The following is a 15,584-nucleotide window of genomic DNA, read 5'->3' as shown; positions in this document are numbered from 1 at the left end:
ACAAATCAGTGTAACGTTCCTTGTGTTAGTGATATACCTTTGAAACAGATGGTGTTAACAGTTTGTGATGGTCCCTCTTTTGGGTACTACTCTGGTAGAGTGTTTTGAGGTGTGTGCATTTTCAACAGGTTCCTCTGCCTGCCCTCTTGGAGTACCACTACCAAATTCTGATCATGTCCTGTCTTAGGTATACCTCCCAGAGGACTGTAGCCTGAGAGATGTATGTGCTTGAGAACATGAGCAAACTAGAATTCAGGTTTGAGGAACAACTCTGCAAATGCCTGTTAAAATTTCTTGTGACTGCTTTGACCTTTTTTAGTCTATCGATACCAAGGTTTCTTGGTGTTTTTTGGTCTAACCAAAAGAGTAACTTCAGAAGTAATGGCATTTGTGTCTTAGAGCCTTTTAAATTTACAGAGGTTTATAAAATTGTATTACAAGTTGATGTAGACTTCAGATAAATGACCTGCAAATATTTTGCATTGTGTGAAGCAGCTTCTTGTGATCTAACAGAGCTTGTGGTCTCCACCTGAAATAAAGAACACCAAGTAAAATACCTTCTTGCCTTCTATTTAAGATCTGTACCTACTTATTTTATCCAGAAAATTTAAAATGAACTTTGCTCATGGACCATAATAAAGTCATCAATCACCTCTGTTGCCATGAAAGGGCCTGGCAGGTCTGTCTCCTTACTTGGCTGTGAGTGACGTGGTTTTAGTTCAAATGTTACAGTATGGGAATCACTTCTTAGACTTGAGATTTCAGTTTCTGCTGTAGCAGTTCAGTTGGCCAGAGTGCACACTTTTTTATTCCATTCCAGTTGCTTCCCTATTACAAAAAAAAAAAAAAACAACAAAAAAACCCCATCTTATTCTCCTTTATTTTCTGGAAATAAAGGGCTTTATTAGTGCAGTTATCTGAAAAGGAAAAGGCATTTTAATTTTGACCTCAGTTACAGCAAAAAATGGCACCATATATATAAGCATACATCATTCCTGGTATTAGACTCATGACTTGGTTTCTCACATAAGTGAAAGGTGCATTCTGCTTGAGGTTTGATTTTGATGTTTGTTTTTATTCCTCTCTTCAGACTTTGCAGTAGTTGGTTCTGATGCCTCTTTGGTGGTTACATTCTTAGAGGAAAAGCCAGACACATTAATGCTTTATGCAGATATCTTCTGAATTAAGGTTGTTTCTGTCTGGAAATAACTTTTGCTCTGGCTGGCTTGATACTCAGTAGGTAGAAAAAGTCTTCCAGTTTTTATGGGGCTGAAGCAGTATATTTGGATGTCTTTTCTTTTTTTAATAGCTGATATTTATTTACAGGCATTTTCTTATTCCATGCTTCAGTCAAAGTAGGGATGGTGAAAAATTAGAAACACCCCATGCAGTTGTTTTAGCTATCCATTTATCTTTGCTGCTGAGACCACACCACTACATTCGTGCTGTGAAACCAGTTTGTGTCATGTATTTCTTGAGTTGGTGTGTTTGCAGGTGCCTGGGTAAGCAGCAGTAGCTCTAGCAATTGATTTAATACAGTAAGAGACAGTGTTCTTTTCCTAAGGACTGAAAATAGAATCTCATCCCCCTGGAGACCCCAGAGTGGTGCCAGCTGCATTTAGCTGTGTTTTAGGAAGTTGAAAAGACTGCTCAAGATAATATTTGCTAATATCTTAACCACCTCCATACTGCTAGCCCTAGTTAGGGGGAAAGGTAAGTCTTATAAAGCCCTGAAAATTATTTTTTAATGATAAGATAAGAACTCCATTACATAGTAACTTTCATAATGGCCTTTGTGCTTCAAGGCTCTTCTTCACACCTCACTCTTTTATGTTGTCATGCATTGGAGCTGTCCCCCAGCTTATTTTGTGGTTCAGTGGAAAAAAGGGTGGGAAAGAATATGCTGTGGATGGCACTAAGGAAGTATGCAATAACAGTGGCAAGAGTAAAGTGCATTACAGGCTGCAGGAATGTATGTTCCAACCCTTTAGGTCATTTCTGTAGAGCCAATTTTTACTGTGGTTCTGTTTTGTTTTCTGAAAAGACATAGGGATAGTGACTTGGAGAAATAGCGAAGAATGTCTGTCTTCAACCCTGATTCAAAATATTCTTCTAGTGTGACTCAGAAAGCAGAAAACATACATCAAGATCTATCACAGACATGTTTATGACTTTATTAAATGTTGGGTTTGAATAAGAAAAAGCAGTGTCCTTACTGTTTCTTTTATCTTCTGCAGGCCAAGATGACTTCTCCTTAGGAGATGCACTTTTGGAAGGTAGGTAGGAAAATTGTGGCTGCTCTTTTGACTTGTTTAATTCTAAGTATTACTGCATGACCAAGCATCACAACTTTGCCACATGTGGTTTGTTTAAACCTCAATGGAACAATTCAGCCATGTGTTTGTCAAGATGTTGACCACATAAAACTCAGATTTGTCTTTTGAAGAGTTAAAGATTTCTCTTTGAGGAAAATTGTCTTGCTATATGGATTTGATCTGGTGTATTTTGTTGTATAGACACATACTTAACATTTGTCCTTTGTCCTTCATGTAGCTTCTGAACAGTGTGTTAAATAGCATTTTTATCTTCTTTTCCCTAACCATACCTGACAGAAAGTACAAAGAAACCTCCTGTAACTCAGAAGACACCATCATCAGATCCAGGTGAGATCTAATTACTTGTAATGCCTTTTACTAAAATATCAAGTGTGGTGTACATACCAATTTGCGATCCTGAGTTTTTCAATCTAGTGTCACACATGGTTGCCACTATTTGTGGTGATATTTTTATAGAAGAAAGCAGTTCCCTAACAGCAAAAGGATTTCTTCATTTTGGAATCTACTCTCAGAAATGTATTTTGTGATTTCACAAGCTTAGAGACCCTGTGAAAATCCCTTCCATTGGCTTTCAGTCTACGTGTTTGGAGCTTGCTCACCTTGAGCTGGCCCTTGACAGGTCCCAAAATGCCTGGTAATGCCTGGTAACTTTGTGGACCCTTTCCGTGAGTAACTGATGAGTGGGCATGTCTTTCATTTGTGGTGAAAACATTGTGAGGTCCATTTTGTTTAAAAAAGAAGACTACTTCAGTTTTTGCGTTACATTTAAAACTTCCCTTCTTTCTTTGTAGATGATTTTGACTTGTTCCATGCTCTTGATCATGGTAAGTATCATATTTTCCTGGATACTGCTCAAATGTGCCTGGTGCAATGTCTATTCATCCTTTATGACCTAAGTATAATAAGGCACTGAGTTGATTAAGGTAGCAGACTCTTGATAAAAACAACTGCAATCTAGTTATGTTTGTTAATCTTAAGGTTCTGGATCACTAAAACTGTAGGAATTTCAATAGTTTCTTAGCCAGCTTCTATTTGTTTCATTGCTGTTTTTTCACTAGGTGGCACTAACTCCATAAACTATTACTTGTGCAAGGAAATGTTTAATTCTAAAGTAATCTCTCCCATTTCAGGAAGTATTTTTAGTAGCACAATGAAACATTAATCTGTTATAAATAATTTGAAGGAAAGTACCCTTTCTAATGTGAAGGTTCTGACAAAACTGTACACAGGTGATTTCTAAGATCTCTTATTTTCTTATTTGTTCGAAATGTCATTGTGGGGACCATATGTCTAGTTCTATTCTGTGTAATTTGTCTATTTTTCAAGTGATGAATCAAGCTTTATATTTGGTTAAAACCTGGTAATTTAAAAAGGGAAAACAGCGAAGAAAAATTTAAAGAAGTTCAGTCTTTGAAATCAGACATGCAAACTAAAATGCTACATAAGACTTAATGAGTTTTTCTGTATATGCTCCATCCTAGCAAGGATCTGACATGCTAGTTAATGTAGCAGGAAATCTCTTGGTGGCATTAAAACAGTGTTTAGCTAAAATAACCAAAGAAATACAGCATTAGCTAATGTAAGGAAAACAACATGGAGAAGTTTTGATACAATATTGTAGGTCAGATCATCTTTCAAGGTCAGTACATACTCTGCTTTTGGTTTCTTCACGCTAGTAATTTTGCTCAATTTATTCTAACTCTTATTTGTCTACAGATGATCCCAAGCCACATCCTCCTGCAAATCCTAGAGATACTGGTAAGACTGACCTAACAGGAATTTCTGAACAATAAAAGAGTATTTGTTAGTCTCTCCTAGTCCCTTTGAACATTACTGTACTATAGTCTGGTTTTGTTATCTTGACTTGTCTTTTTTTTTTTGTTTTGTTTTTCTTTCTTTCTTAAATCTCTCTTCTGTGATCAGATAACCCCAAACAAGATCAACCTAAAGGCTCTGGTAAGGCTTCTAGCACAAATGTTTTACTGTCTCAGTTACACTTCTAATAATTGATCCTTGTTAATTGCCTGCTATGTATGTCAGGTGTCGCATACATCAAACACTGAAGGTTGAGAAAATGTTCTCTTGCAAATAAGCTTTGCACCATTCTTGAAATTCCATAACAAGCCTGTTGAGTCACTTTCACTCAAAAACAGGATGATCGGGGAAGACATAGGATGGGACTGTGTGTGTGTATGTGCTTGGGGCAATGCTGTTCTTGGCTGCCTGTGGTGAAACACCCATGTATTGGATTGAGTTCTTTCTTCTTTACAAACTGAATCCCTTCTAGTCATGCTCAAAAGTAAGTAGCAACTGCCTATGATCTTTATTCTTAAAGGATCTTAAAAAATTAAAGGTAAAACTCCAAGTTAAAGGGTTGCTTCCTTTTTTTTTTTAATTTAAAGTTCCCATTAAGAAATACAGTTATTTGTGTTTGAAAGATAGGTTTAAAATACATGTCCTTCTTTGCCTGTTCTGCTTTAGAGGTCTCCTCTGTCTTTGCCAAATCCAGAACAAAACAGATTCAGATGGATGCAGGTGTGATGATGCCATTATTCACAAACATGGTGGTAAAGAGCCCTGGAAAGGAAGCCTCAGTTCTTGTTCTGTCACCTGTCTGATTTGCAGCAGATACTTGAATTTGAGTCCTGCATGCCTCACTACAGTGCTTTTGGCACGCAACTAAAACATCCTCTGATGCAGTACTTTTAGTTTATCTGCCTAAAACACGTTTGCTTTGTATAAACTAAATATTCATTTGGCAGCAGAGGGAAGGAGAAGGTGCCTTAAGGGTGACAGGAAGGCTCCATGAGGTAGGGTTCAGTGGAAATGGAGAGGGACTACTTCAATGTCTTGCAAAAAATGAGAGAAGAGAATTACATTTGGGCTGTTTGTGGCTTAGAGACACAGCTCTGAAGAATCATTCACAGTTGCAGCCTTGAAAGTAAATGATCCTTTTCTGTCCATGTTCTTTCTTTGCTTTTGCAGGACAGTAAGATTTGGGCTATTAGAGTTAAGCAGCTTACAGGGCTCCTTGCTTGCTTAATCTAATTTGTGCAGTACTACCTGCTCTTGGACACTGACTCCTCTCAGTTGTTCAGGAAGTCCAGAGAAAGGAGTTCTGCTGCCAAACTGTATTGCTGAGCTGAAGGGACTTGACATTGTGAGGGCTTTAAAAGGTTAAATGTTGTGATTCTGGGGCTGAACCTAAAACCACAAATTCAGTTGAATTGGTTGGTTTTGAGAAAATTTCCATATTATTATTTGCTTTTGTATGTCTTATTCATTGAACTTGAAACATAGTAATGCTATTTGCATAATTTTATAGGCACATTTGATGATTCAGATCTATTGGATGGCAATTTCCCCAAAGGAGGAAGTGATGGCAGTGGCAGCAATGGTAAGATAGCAGATTGTGCTTCATATTGTTTCTATGGCTACCTGTGCTTTTGATTAAAGCTTGCTCACAGGCTGGTTAGACATACTCTAATTTGTAATGCATTTGGTTCTGCTATCTGAAACTTCAGAGTATACTTTTGAGTTGAAAAGCAATGCATTCTGTCTCTACTAAAAAAAAGCCCCAAATATTTAAGGGGCAAAACTAGTCTAGAGCAAAAATTTTGAGTGATTTTTACTGTTACACTAAGAAAGATGCCTTCTAAAACTGAAATGTGAATGCAGTACTTCAAAATTCACCATGAATAGAACTTTTAAGATCATCCAAGTGCTATTTTTGATCTTCTATGACATGTTCACAGTTTCCTTTGATTCTTGGAGTTAGGAAGTCTAGGAGTGGGCCAGAGGAGGGTCCACCTTGCGCTCTCAAAGGTTTCCTTTGTCCCACAGGCTGAACTGATCTTTACACTTCCAAGTGATCCTTAGTCTTCACTTCTTTACTGTGGTGGTAGTGGTGAGGCAGGTGAGAAGTTGTGGATGCTCCATCCCTGGAAATATTCAAGACCAGGTTGAATGGATCTCTGAGCAGCCTGGTTTAGTGGAAGGTGTCCCTGCCTGTGGCAAAAGGTTTGAAGCTCTGTGATCACTAAGGCCCATTCACCACCATATGGTTCTGCACACTGAGCAGTATGAAACCATTTCATAGCTTACCAAACATTTTTTAGTAATTTTCTATGTCTAACTGGTGTGTTACTGCAATTTTACTATTTCCTGATCCGAGTTAAGTGTCTTGATGTGGTTTGGGATGTGGTAATGGTTACTGACTTCTCTGGAGAGTTGTCCTAGGTAGAGATTACTGATGCCGCTTTTTTGGGTAGCTTTCCCCTTCCAAGGCTCCTTTGGGGCAGTACTTGAAAATTGGAAGGGGCAAGAAACATCTGTGGAGTCTCATGTGTTGGTTTCATCTGCATGGGTTTCTCCTTCAGTGGTACAAGTTGCACAGTGACAAATAAATTTAGTATTTGTAGAATCTCTGGCTTGCTTGTAAAGAAAATTGCAAAGGTATTTAGTAGATGAGGTTGGGATTTTAGGAATAGATAGATGGTTTAGTGGAAATACAGCTGAATGTTACTCTGAAATTATACAAGTTCTCAGTGGTGGAGTGCAGGCTTCTTAAACTAGATCTCACAAATGTTATGTGCTGATTTTGTAGAAGTGCTGAGCACTCAAGATGGGATTTGGCATCGCTTTGAGCCATGCTTTGAAAGCAGAAAGTTTCAGTGCCAGTTTAGCACTGTATGGATATAATAGATGGTTTTTAATTTTGCATAATTAATTGACAAAACATTTATCAATTATGATATGAGTGTTCTTTAGACATACAAAATGTAAACTCTCCATTCATTTTTCCAGAACGAAAGGGCCCAACTCCAAACAATGGCCAAGAAGAACAAGGTAAATGCATGAGTTTGTGTGTATGATGATGTTTGCAAGCATGAAGATTGTTTTCTCAGGGTTTCTCATTGCTGATCCTCTGCTAAAATGGTCACTTCTGGGAGTGGGTTACAATTAAAAATCTTTTGTGCTGTCTGGAATTCTTACCTTTAAGCTCTGCTTCCATAGTCCTTTAACATTTTTATGTTATGAGTTATTCCTAAGTGTTAAGGTCACAGAGATGCTGCTGGTGCAGTGATTATGTGCATCAAAGTAGATATGACTATGAAAGGGTTGCTTTTATTAATTAGTGGAACTTAAAACAGGCATGCTTAAGCTCCTTAACAATGGGCATTGCTAAGAAATCAATGGTTACAAAATGAAAGGATTCATTTCTCATTATGCAGAGAAGTGTTCACAGGTTTTACTGTGAGACAATTTTTTAGTTTGACATGGCTTTCAGTTCTGAGAAATGTGTACAAATGTCTCTGTTTTTTTTCAGCTTCTCCGGGAGCAATAGCTGGAATTATAAGTGCTGTGGGTGCTGCTGTAATTGGAACAGTAACTAGTTTCATTGCTTACCAGAAGAAGAAACTCTGTTTCAAGCAAAGTGGTAAGAATTCCAAATTAGTTTTGTTTCCTACTGTCAGAAGAGAGGCATTTTTGTATTTATATGTGGACTATAAATTGATCCTATGCATAAGGTAATTGTAATAGCCCAGTGAATTTATGTTCACAGGGAGTAACCTTTCCCACTAGTCATCTAAGACTGAAGAATTCCTTGCCCAGAAGTTAGAGTTTCAAAACTAGGAGGATTTACGGGACTTCACATTTCTTAAAATAAAAGCACTTCTTGCTGAAAGATAAACAGGAGAGACTGCAAAAAAATGCATTATAAGGAGAATCAAGTGGAGGTTGGGGATTAGAGATTTTTTCACGCTGAAAAATATTTTGTAGTTTCTAATTTTGTAAATTTTGCCTTTGTGTCTTCCCAAGATGCTTACCTACTTACTAGTTTTATGACAACTTCCCCCAGTGTTCATCTGCAAATAATTCTTCTGCAGTCATCTACTGCTTGCTTCCTTTCCTCCTAAATAAGATATAACTTGGATCAGAGAACTTTGGGAGTACTGTGGGTGATAGGAGGGGCAGAAGCTTTGGTTTTGTTTGTTTCAGTCATACTGGCTGTTTAGTGAAGGGATAGAGAAGTCATTCAGTCAGGCACTGCTGTTTTATCATTTGGGAAGTTTGGAAACCAAAACATCTCTACCATTCAGGTTAAAATTAATATGCAGACAAAACAGGGCAGCTCAACTGCTATCAGTAGCCCATTTTTTTCACTGCTGTTTCTTCTCTCAAATTACCTCTATTTATCAAGAACCTGAAATATAAGAGATTTTGAATGCTAAATATCTGTTGTTTTTTTCCCAACAGATGAAGAGAATGTGAATATGCAAAGCCTCAGGGGAGCACAATCTGAGCCACCTGGTAAGATAAGAATCTAGATGGAAGATCAGCTCTTTGGTGGGGATCCTATTAAATGCATGTTATTGACATCTAACATACTTGAGAAGATGAACTGTGCTGTCTTGTTTAAAAAAAAAATGGCAGAATATGAGCTAACAGTGTGCCTAGGTAGCCAAGAAGGCTGGTGCTATCCTGGTCTGCATTAACAATAGTGTGGCCACCAGGACCAAGGCTGTGATTGTCCCCTTGTACTTGGCTCTGGTGGGGCCACACCTCAAGTGGTGTGTCCATTTCTGGGCCCCTCATTTCAAGAAAGACACTGGGGTGCTGCAGCATGTCCAGAGAAGGGCAATGGATATGGGGAAGGGTCTGGAGCACACATTGTGTTATGAGAAGTGGCTGAAGGAGTTGGAGATGTTTAGCCTGGAGAAAAGAAGGCTCAGATCATCTTTTCACTCTCTATACCACCTGAAAGGAGGTGCTAGCCAGGTGTGTGTCAGTCACTTCTCCTAAGTAACAAGTGATAGGATAAGAGGAAATGGCCTTTAACTTTATTAGAGGAGGTTTAGATTGGATATTTGGAAAACTTCTGTCATGAAGAGGGTTGTCAAGCATTGGAACAGGCTGCTCAGAAACTCCTCAGGAAAGCAGAGGAGTTGTCATCTGTGGAAGTATTTAAAAGACATAGATGTGGCACACAGGGTCATGGTTTAGTGGTGTACTTGGCGGTCCTAAGGTAAGAGTTAAAATGGATGATCTAAAAGGTAATTTCCAACGTAAATGATTCTGTCATTCAATGATTTTACCTTGACAACAAACTCAAAAGAGAATCAAGCATTCAATTCTGACAACATGGCCACTTTTCTCTAGTTTTTTTTTTTTTGTTGAGCAGATTGGTTTATTGCTTTGAGAATTAATTAAAATGTAAGGACTTAGAGAAAAGTCAGTTCTTCACTTTCTCTGCAAAAGTATAATTAGAGGCAATTGTAAGAACACATGCCTGCTCTGTCAGTGTGATGAATAACTGCAGTTGGAAGTTTATTAGTGTATATTTTTTCTGATTAGTATCTGAAATGTTTTCTAATTATAAACTGATACAAAACACTGCAAGAATATGTATGAAAAAATGTGTGATGTTTGGACAGAGAGGAAGCTCTGCTGGAGGCAAGGAGGACTGAACTCTCTAGCATGTTGTAATAAAAGCATTCTCTATTATGAACAGAGAGTGATTCGTGTATGAAAGAGCCATGACATAATTAATCTTTCTACAAATGTGAGAGATGTGGAAGGATCTCTTTTAAAGAAACAAACACTGAGAACCTCCACCTTCTGTGTAAGGTTTTGTAGGGGATTTGGCTGATGGAGCAGGTGATAAGCTCCAGGAATCCATGGATAGAACTGGAGGAAATGGTATAGGTGAAAACTTGGCCTTCTAGCCCTTGTGACTGGTCAACAAAGGAAGAAGCACTATAACCTCATGCTGAAGTTCATTGGTTTTTAAGTACTGAGTATAAAAATCTCAAAGCAGTAAATATTTGAGGTATATTTTTCTGCGAGTTTAATCTTAAACCTGCAGAACTATTTCTGTGTATTTTTATAATTTAAAAAATGTCTTATTTCTCTCGGATATTGCACTGGTTTGTTATAAACTTTCATCTGGCTCATTATCTTCTTTATAAACACTTTAAGCTGTTAAATACATAAAACTCTCAAGTACAAAACATTTTCTTATGACTGGCTGTAAGGACTGAAGAGACTCGGGTATCCTCAATTCAGCTGTGTGTTAGGGAAGCAAGTAGTATCATTCAACGTCCTCTACCAAAAGCAGTTGAAATATGAGCTGTAGTTGGGTTATGCTAAAATTCTGGCCAGGATTCACCAGAACTCAAAAGCTAAATGCATCAGATGATGCATACCTTACTTTAACCAGTAAACCCACACTTGGAATGTTATCAAATACGGTTAGTTTTACTTACATATTGATGTCATATTGCATCCCAAAATTCGTACTTCTGTTGTATTTTGCAGACAAGCATGGTCATCTGTTGAGCTAAGAGACTGGGCTGCCATGGTCATTATGGTTCTGCTCCTGATCTGAGTTCCAGGAGTCAGCAGATGTTAAGTTTGCTTCTGGTAGTTGATGTACCTACATGGCTTCCAGATAGAAGCAGTCTCTCATTAAGCCAGGTCAAATGGCATAGCAGGATAGGTCTGTGTTTTTAAAATTTTATGTAAACCTATCTTTGACTTCCTGAGCCTAGGAGCTTTCAGTAGCTTACTTTTTGTATGAGCAGCCTGTTTGCATCTGCAGGAGCTGCAAGCCTAAACTGAGTGCTGCGTTACAGTACAAGTGTAGATAGCTTCCCTGATGTAGTAGAATGGGGTTATTTGAGTGAGAAGTCTGGGATGTAACAGCCCTTGCAGCCTCACAGAATCAAGTCTTTGATTACCTAAATTTATCACATAGTGTCAAACATCTACTGAAAATTGTTGACTGCATAAACTATTATGTTATTATATATAACTCATATTGCATGCTAACTCAGTGCACTAATCTTGAATTATTTTTCACTTTTCAGTTCAGCGCACGCTTCTGGAGAACTAAAAGAAAGAGTGGTGAAGAACAGATATTTGGAACTGGACAAACAACTTGCATTCTGCCAAAAAAAAAAAAAAAAGGAAACAAAGCATAATATAAACAGCAGACCCCGAAGTTTCATGAGAAAACAGCTCTTGTTTGAAACATCTCTGGGACTGTGACTTAGACCTGAATACTTCTGTATGGTTAGCCCTGTGAAGCATTGTTGCACACCAATACATGGCCTTAATGACAGGAATGTAGAAGTATGCTGTGCCTTTACATTCTTTCCTTGACTCCTCTGACAAATGGGTGTGTCTCAAGTGCATTCAGTGTGTTTAACTTTTCCTTACCTCTCCAAAACCAATATGCAATTATGGTTTTTATTATGTTGTTGCTCTCAGGCAATACAAACGTTTTTTGAAATAACCCATACACAGTGAGTGGACCAACCACTGGTGTATGTGGTGTAGTGTATGTTGTGGGCACCTGAAAGCAAACACCTCACTGTGTATAGATGGTGGGTCTGGGTGTGGTGCTGCTGATCCAATCTGTGTAGCTGCCTGGGCCAGCTGCCAGGGAAGAGATGCTTGTGCTTGAGCATTCAGAAGACAAAAATATGTTCTTGGTTTTAGATTTTTTTTTTTCATTGCATCTGTCTGGTACAGATTGAGAAAATTCAAAGATAATGCACACCAAGCCTTCATTCTTTCTGGCTCTTCCTGCTTAGCAAGCACTGAGCTGGTCAGCTGTGGAAAAGCCTGTATTTGCAGATCAGAAGCACAATTGGACTTTGTATTTCTGGTGACACTGATGTTGGGCATTGTCTAAACAGTAGTGGATGAAGTACTTGGGAGTGGGGATTAACATCTTCAGACTTCCATAGCCAAAAGCTTAAGAAAAAGTAGTGTTGAATTCATAAGGCTTATCATACATGTGTAAGGGACAGAAACAGTACCACAGTTCCAAACTACAAACAGCAAGACTGACCAGAACAAGCCAACCTCACTCCACAGGCATCCACTGAACAGTAGAAATAGCAAATGTGTGAGAAGTGCTTTTGGACTTGTGAAGGATTCCCCTAGGATGTTCACCTGTGGTTGCATCCTCCTCTGAAAGCACTTGTGACCTATGCTGTGGCTTTGAAAGCAACAGGAATGTTTCAAGGATCTGTGGAAAACATGGAAAACTACAACTCGTAACAGCTGAAGGACTAAATCTGGAATAATAACTAGTTCTGTCAGGAGAGAATGGTCTGACCAGTTTCGTTGGCTTTCATTCTAATTGCTTTCAATTTTCATGCAATTTTACCATATATGTCTTATTAATGGGTTTCAGCCACCCGACAAAGTTCTACAGGAAGATGACATTTTGTGGAACATCTTAGAAATTAATAAATTTGGATATTAAACCTGTAAATATATCTGTACATTCAAATATGAATGTATGTCAAGGATAATTCATTTAAGAATTTCTTGTACATGTTTCATAGCTTGCAACAAAGCTTTACACAAATTTTAGTATTTTCTTATGGAATTAATTTGTAAGTCTCTTTTTGCCCCATGTCTGCTTTTAGTATAAAATGCTAAAACCTTTAACTGTGTTTGAGAGTGCAAAAGTGATTCCTACATAAACATTTGATTTATGTAAATACAAAGAAAATAAATGTACTGCTTGCCTACATGAATAAACAGATATATATCTATGCCAAGCCTAGAGTAAATAAAAATAAGTCAGTGTTTGTTAGGGATAAAATGGCAGGAGGAGCTCAAAATAGCTTTTAACTAACCAAGACCCTTGAATACTTTTTCAGCTTTTGTGAGCCTAGAAATTACTTATTAAGACCTATCAACATTGTGATTTTTCTAAAAATAAATTTTAAAAAACAGTTTGTGTTCTTCTTCTCAGTAGTTCTGAAAATAAAAACTTGGTGGTCGCTCACCTGGGGAGGATCCTTTAGTTTGTCTTCCTGCTCCATCAGCAGCTCAGTTTTCTTTCGTACAGACATTTTAATAATTTTGGAGTGAAGTTGGCCAGAAGCAACAAAGATTTGAGCTGCTTACGCATGTGAAGTGTAGGGAAGACATTTGTCTGTGTGAAGGACAGGCATGGCTTTTGAAGAAAAAGATTTGGTAACCCAGCTTCTACTGAAACTATGCACTTGGATGTCTTATTGTAGGCAAACTTAATAGTGTTCAATTTTCCTTGTCCAATTATCATCAGATCCTTTAGCAGTACACACTTTTGCAGGGCCATGTGTTGTCTCACCTTCTGATGTGAGAGGACCACAACTGAATTGGAAGGCAAAGCAGGGGTTAGCAAATACCTAAATAGTAAGAAATTTACTGATTTTTCCAACTTAACGATTTGTCCACTCATGGTTCCACAGACCAGGGTTGTGGAAGAAGGAAGACAGACTGGCTGCTGCCACGTGGATATAAAAGGTTAAACAGAAGACTTGAAATTTCAGTGTGTTCTCCTGTGAGAAGGTGCCAGTTTATGGGTTTCTGTTACTCGTGGGTAAAATGTAGCAGTTCACTTGCAGTTATTGGGGTATTAATTGCTACATTGCTATTTGCCTCACAACCCACAGAGACTTTGATATTGTTTCTGTCTTGTTCAACTGCCATTACCTTACAGAGCTAAATATTCCAATTCATTATTTCTCCTACTCCCTGGGACAGGAGACATTCTCAGTTAACCATTATTCACCACTCTACTGAAGCAGCTCTACGGTCACATCCCACAGATCAGCTGCTGCCCTATGAGCTGCCATTGACTTCCAAATGTGGGAATTAATGTAGTTTCTATACGTGTTTCAATCTGACTGTGCAGTGGAATGAAAAAGTACTGTCCTTTCTAGGTCCAAACTGTAAGTTGATCCCTGTGAGTTTAAAGTTTTACTTTACCTACAAACTGAGTTAAAATGGATGGCAAGGCAACAAAGAGCACTGTCCTGTTGCTGTGGCACACCCTCTTCACTTCTGTTTCTTATTCCAGTCTACCTCCTTTGAGGATGAGGAGGCGTTACCATCAGCAATAGGAGGAAAAATAATCTAAGTAGGATTTTGTTGTAGAATAATATGTCACTTCAGCTTCTACGAGGTAGCTGCGGTGGCAGTTTATTCATCCTATTGGTGGAAAAGCCTGCTTGAAAAATGTTTTGATGGTTTTCAAATGTGATGCTCATTTCAAATACTTATTCAAAGTTATCCAAATTATTTCATTGGATTGTGCAAATGAAAGCAAGCAAATCTCAAGCACATTTGGCAGCTTTTTGCTGTAGCTCTTACTTGTGCATATTTTAGTACCAGTGCCAAATTTTGAATGCTAAGGAAAACATTTTAGTGCACTCAGTTTTCAATATATCTTGGGCTGAATTACACTTTCAGTGCTGCTTTTCTGTGTTGCCTTTTTTTTTCACTTATTACTTTAGGCTACCATCTCAAACACACTGTTCTATGTGTTTTTCACTTGAGAGGATATGAAGCAAGCAACCTTTTTACAAGTTGAAAATATTACTTCCTTTTTGCTCTCTTCTGTTACACAGATATAAAGACACATTTAAAAGGAAGTGAAGAGATTATTAGGAATGAAGAAAGGACTTAAATGAGACAAACCCACAGTTTTCTCAAACCTCTGCGTTTGGTGTACTTTAATAATCACAAGAATAAAATACATGTTCCTCCATCTGCTTGTAAAAAATCATTGAAACTTCAACTAGCATGTAGTATTTGCATTCTCTTGTCAAGAAATTGTATCACCAATTCACTTGTGTGTTTGGCTTACATTTAAATTAATGGCTTGTATTACTGCATGCTTCAATATTTTAATTAAAGTACTTCTGTTTTTATTAAAAAAAAAGAAAAAAAAAAAAAAAGATGAGTAGTGTAGGATATTAGTGGCATTCCCAGGTAGTTCTAGTGTATAATCAGCTCTTTCATCTCCCAATAGACACGTATAGCAGGTTACCCATGCCAAAGAGAGCAATGTCTGACCTCTGCCCACAGGAAGATGGAGCTGCCACTGTGATGAGTTGTGACTGAACTCTTTTTCCCTTTTAGCTTGTCTCATCTGAAAGAGGCCTGATGGGGTAAAAGTATGAGATGTAGAGAATAGACAGACACACTGGCTCCTTTTACACCTCCATTTGCACTTCTAAAATATTGGGTTTTTTCTTAAAAGAAAAGTAAAAAAAAATACAGGCAATTCATCCACCTTCTTAGGTGGATAGTAGAGAGAACTTTGTTTTCCTTTACACGGAAAAAGATGGGTCAATGATTTTTCAAGTGCTAAAACTGCAATTTATGGTCACGTATTAGCTCATATATTTAATATACAATATTTTTTACTTGCTATCTTGGGCAAGCTGTTGC

General features: G+C 37.9%; 1 protein-coding gene across 1 annotated transcript in view; it reads left to right on the top strand.

Annotated features, from left to right (window-relative positions):
- CD99 (CD99 molecule (Xg blood group)) overlaps positions 1 to 13,087 on the top strand; it is a 30,238-nt gene extending 17,151 nt beyond the window's left edge. The window contains exons 2-11 of the mRNA XM_062487837.1: positions 2,238 to 2,276; positions 2,613 to 2,663; positions 3,128 to 3,160; positions 4,053 to 4,094; positions 4,260 to 4,292; positions 5,662 to 5,733; positions 7,143 to 7,184; positions 7,666 to 7,776; positions 8,598 to 8,651; positions 11,210 to 13,087. Of these exons, the coding sequence (XP_062343821.1) occupies positions 2,238 to 2,276; positions 2,613 to 2,663; positions 3,128 to 3,160; positions 4,053 to 4,094; positions 4,260 to 4,292; positions 5,662 to 5,733; positions 7,143 to 7,184; positions 7,666 to 7,776; positions 8,598 to 8,651; positions 11,210 to 11,235 (503 nt within the window). The 3' untranslated portion in view covers positions 11,236 to 13,087. The remainder of the gene's footprint in view (positions 1 to 2,237; positions 2,277 to 2,612; positions 2,664 to 3,127; positions 3,161 to 4,052; positions 4,095 to 4,259; positions 4,293 to 5,661; positions 5,734 to 7,142; positions 7,185 to 7,665; positions 7,777 to 8,597; positions 8,652 to 11,209) is intronic.
- Positions 13,088 to 15,584: the final 2,497 nt, after the last annotated feature.

This window comes from Cinclus cinclus, chromosome 2 (genome assembly GCF_963662255.1).
Source record: "Cinclus cinclus chromosome 2, bCinCin1.1, whole genome shotgun sequence".
Taxonomy (NCBI): domain Eukaryota; kingdom Metazoa; phylum Chordata; class Aves; order Passeriformes; family Cinclidae; genus Cinclus; species Cinclus cinclus.
This window is presented reverse-complemented; position numbering and strand designations above follow the sequence as displayed.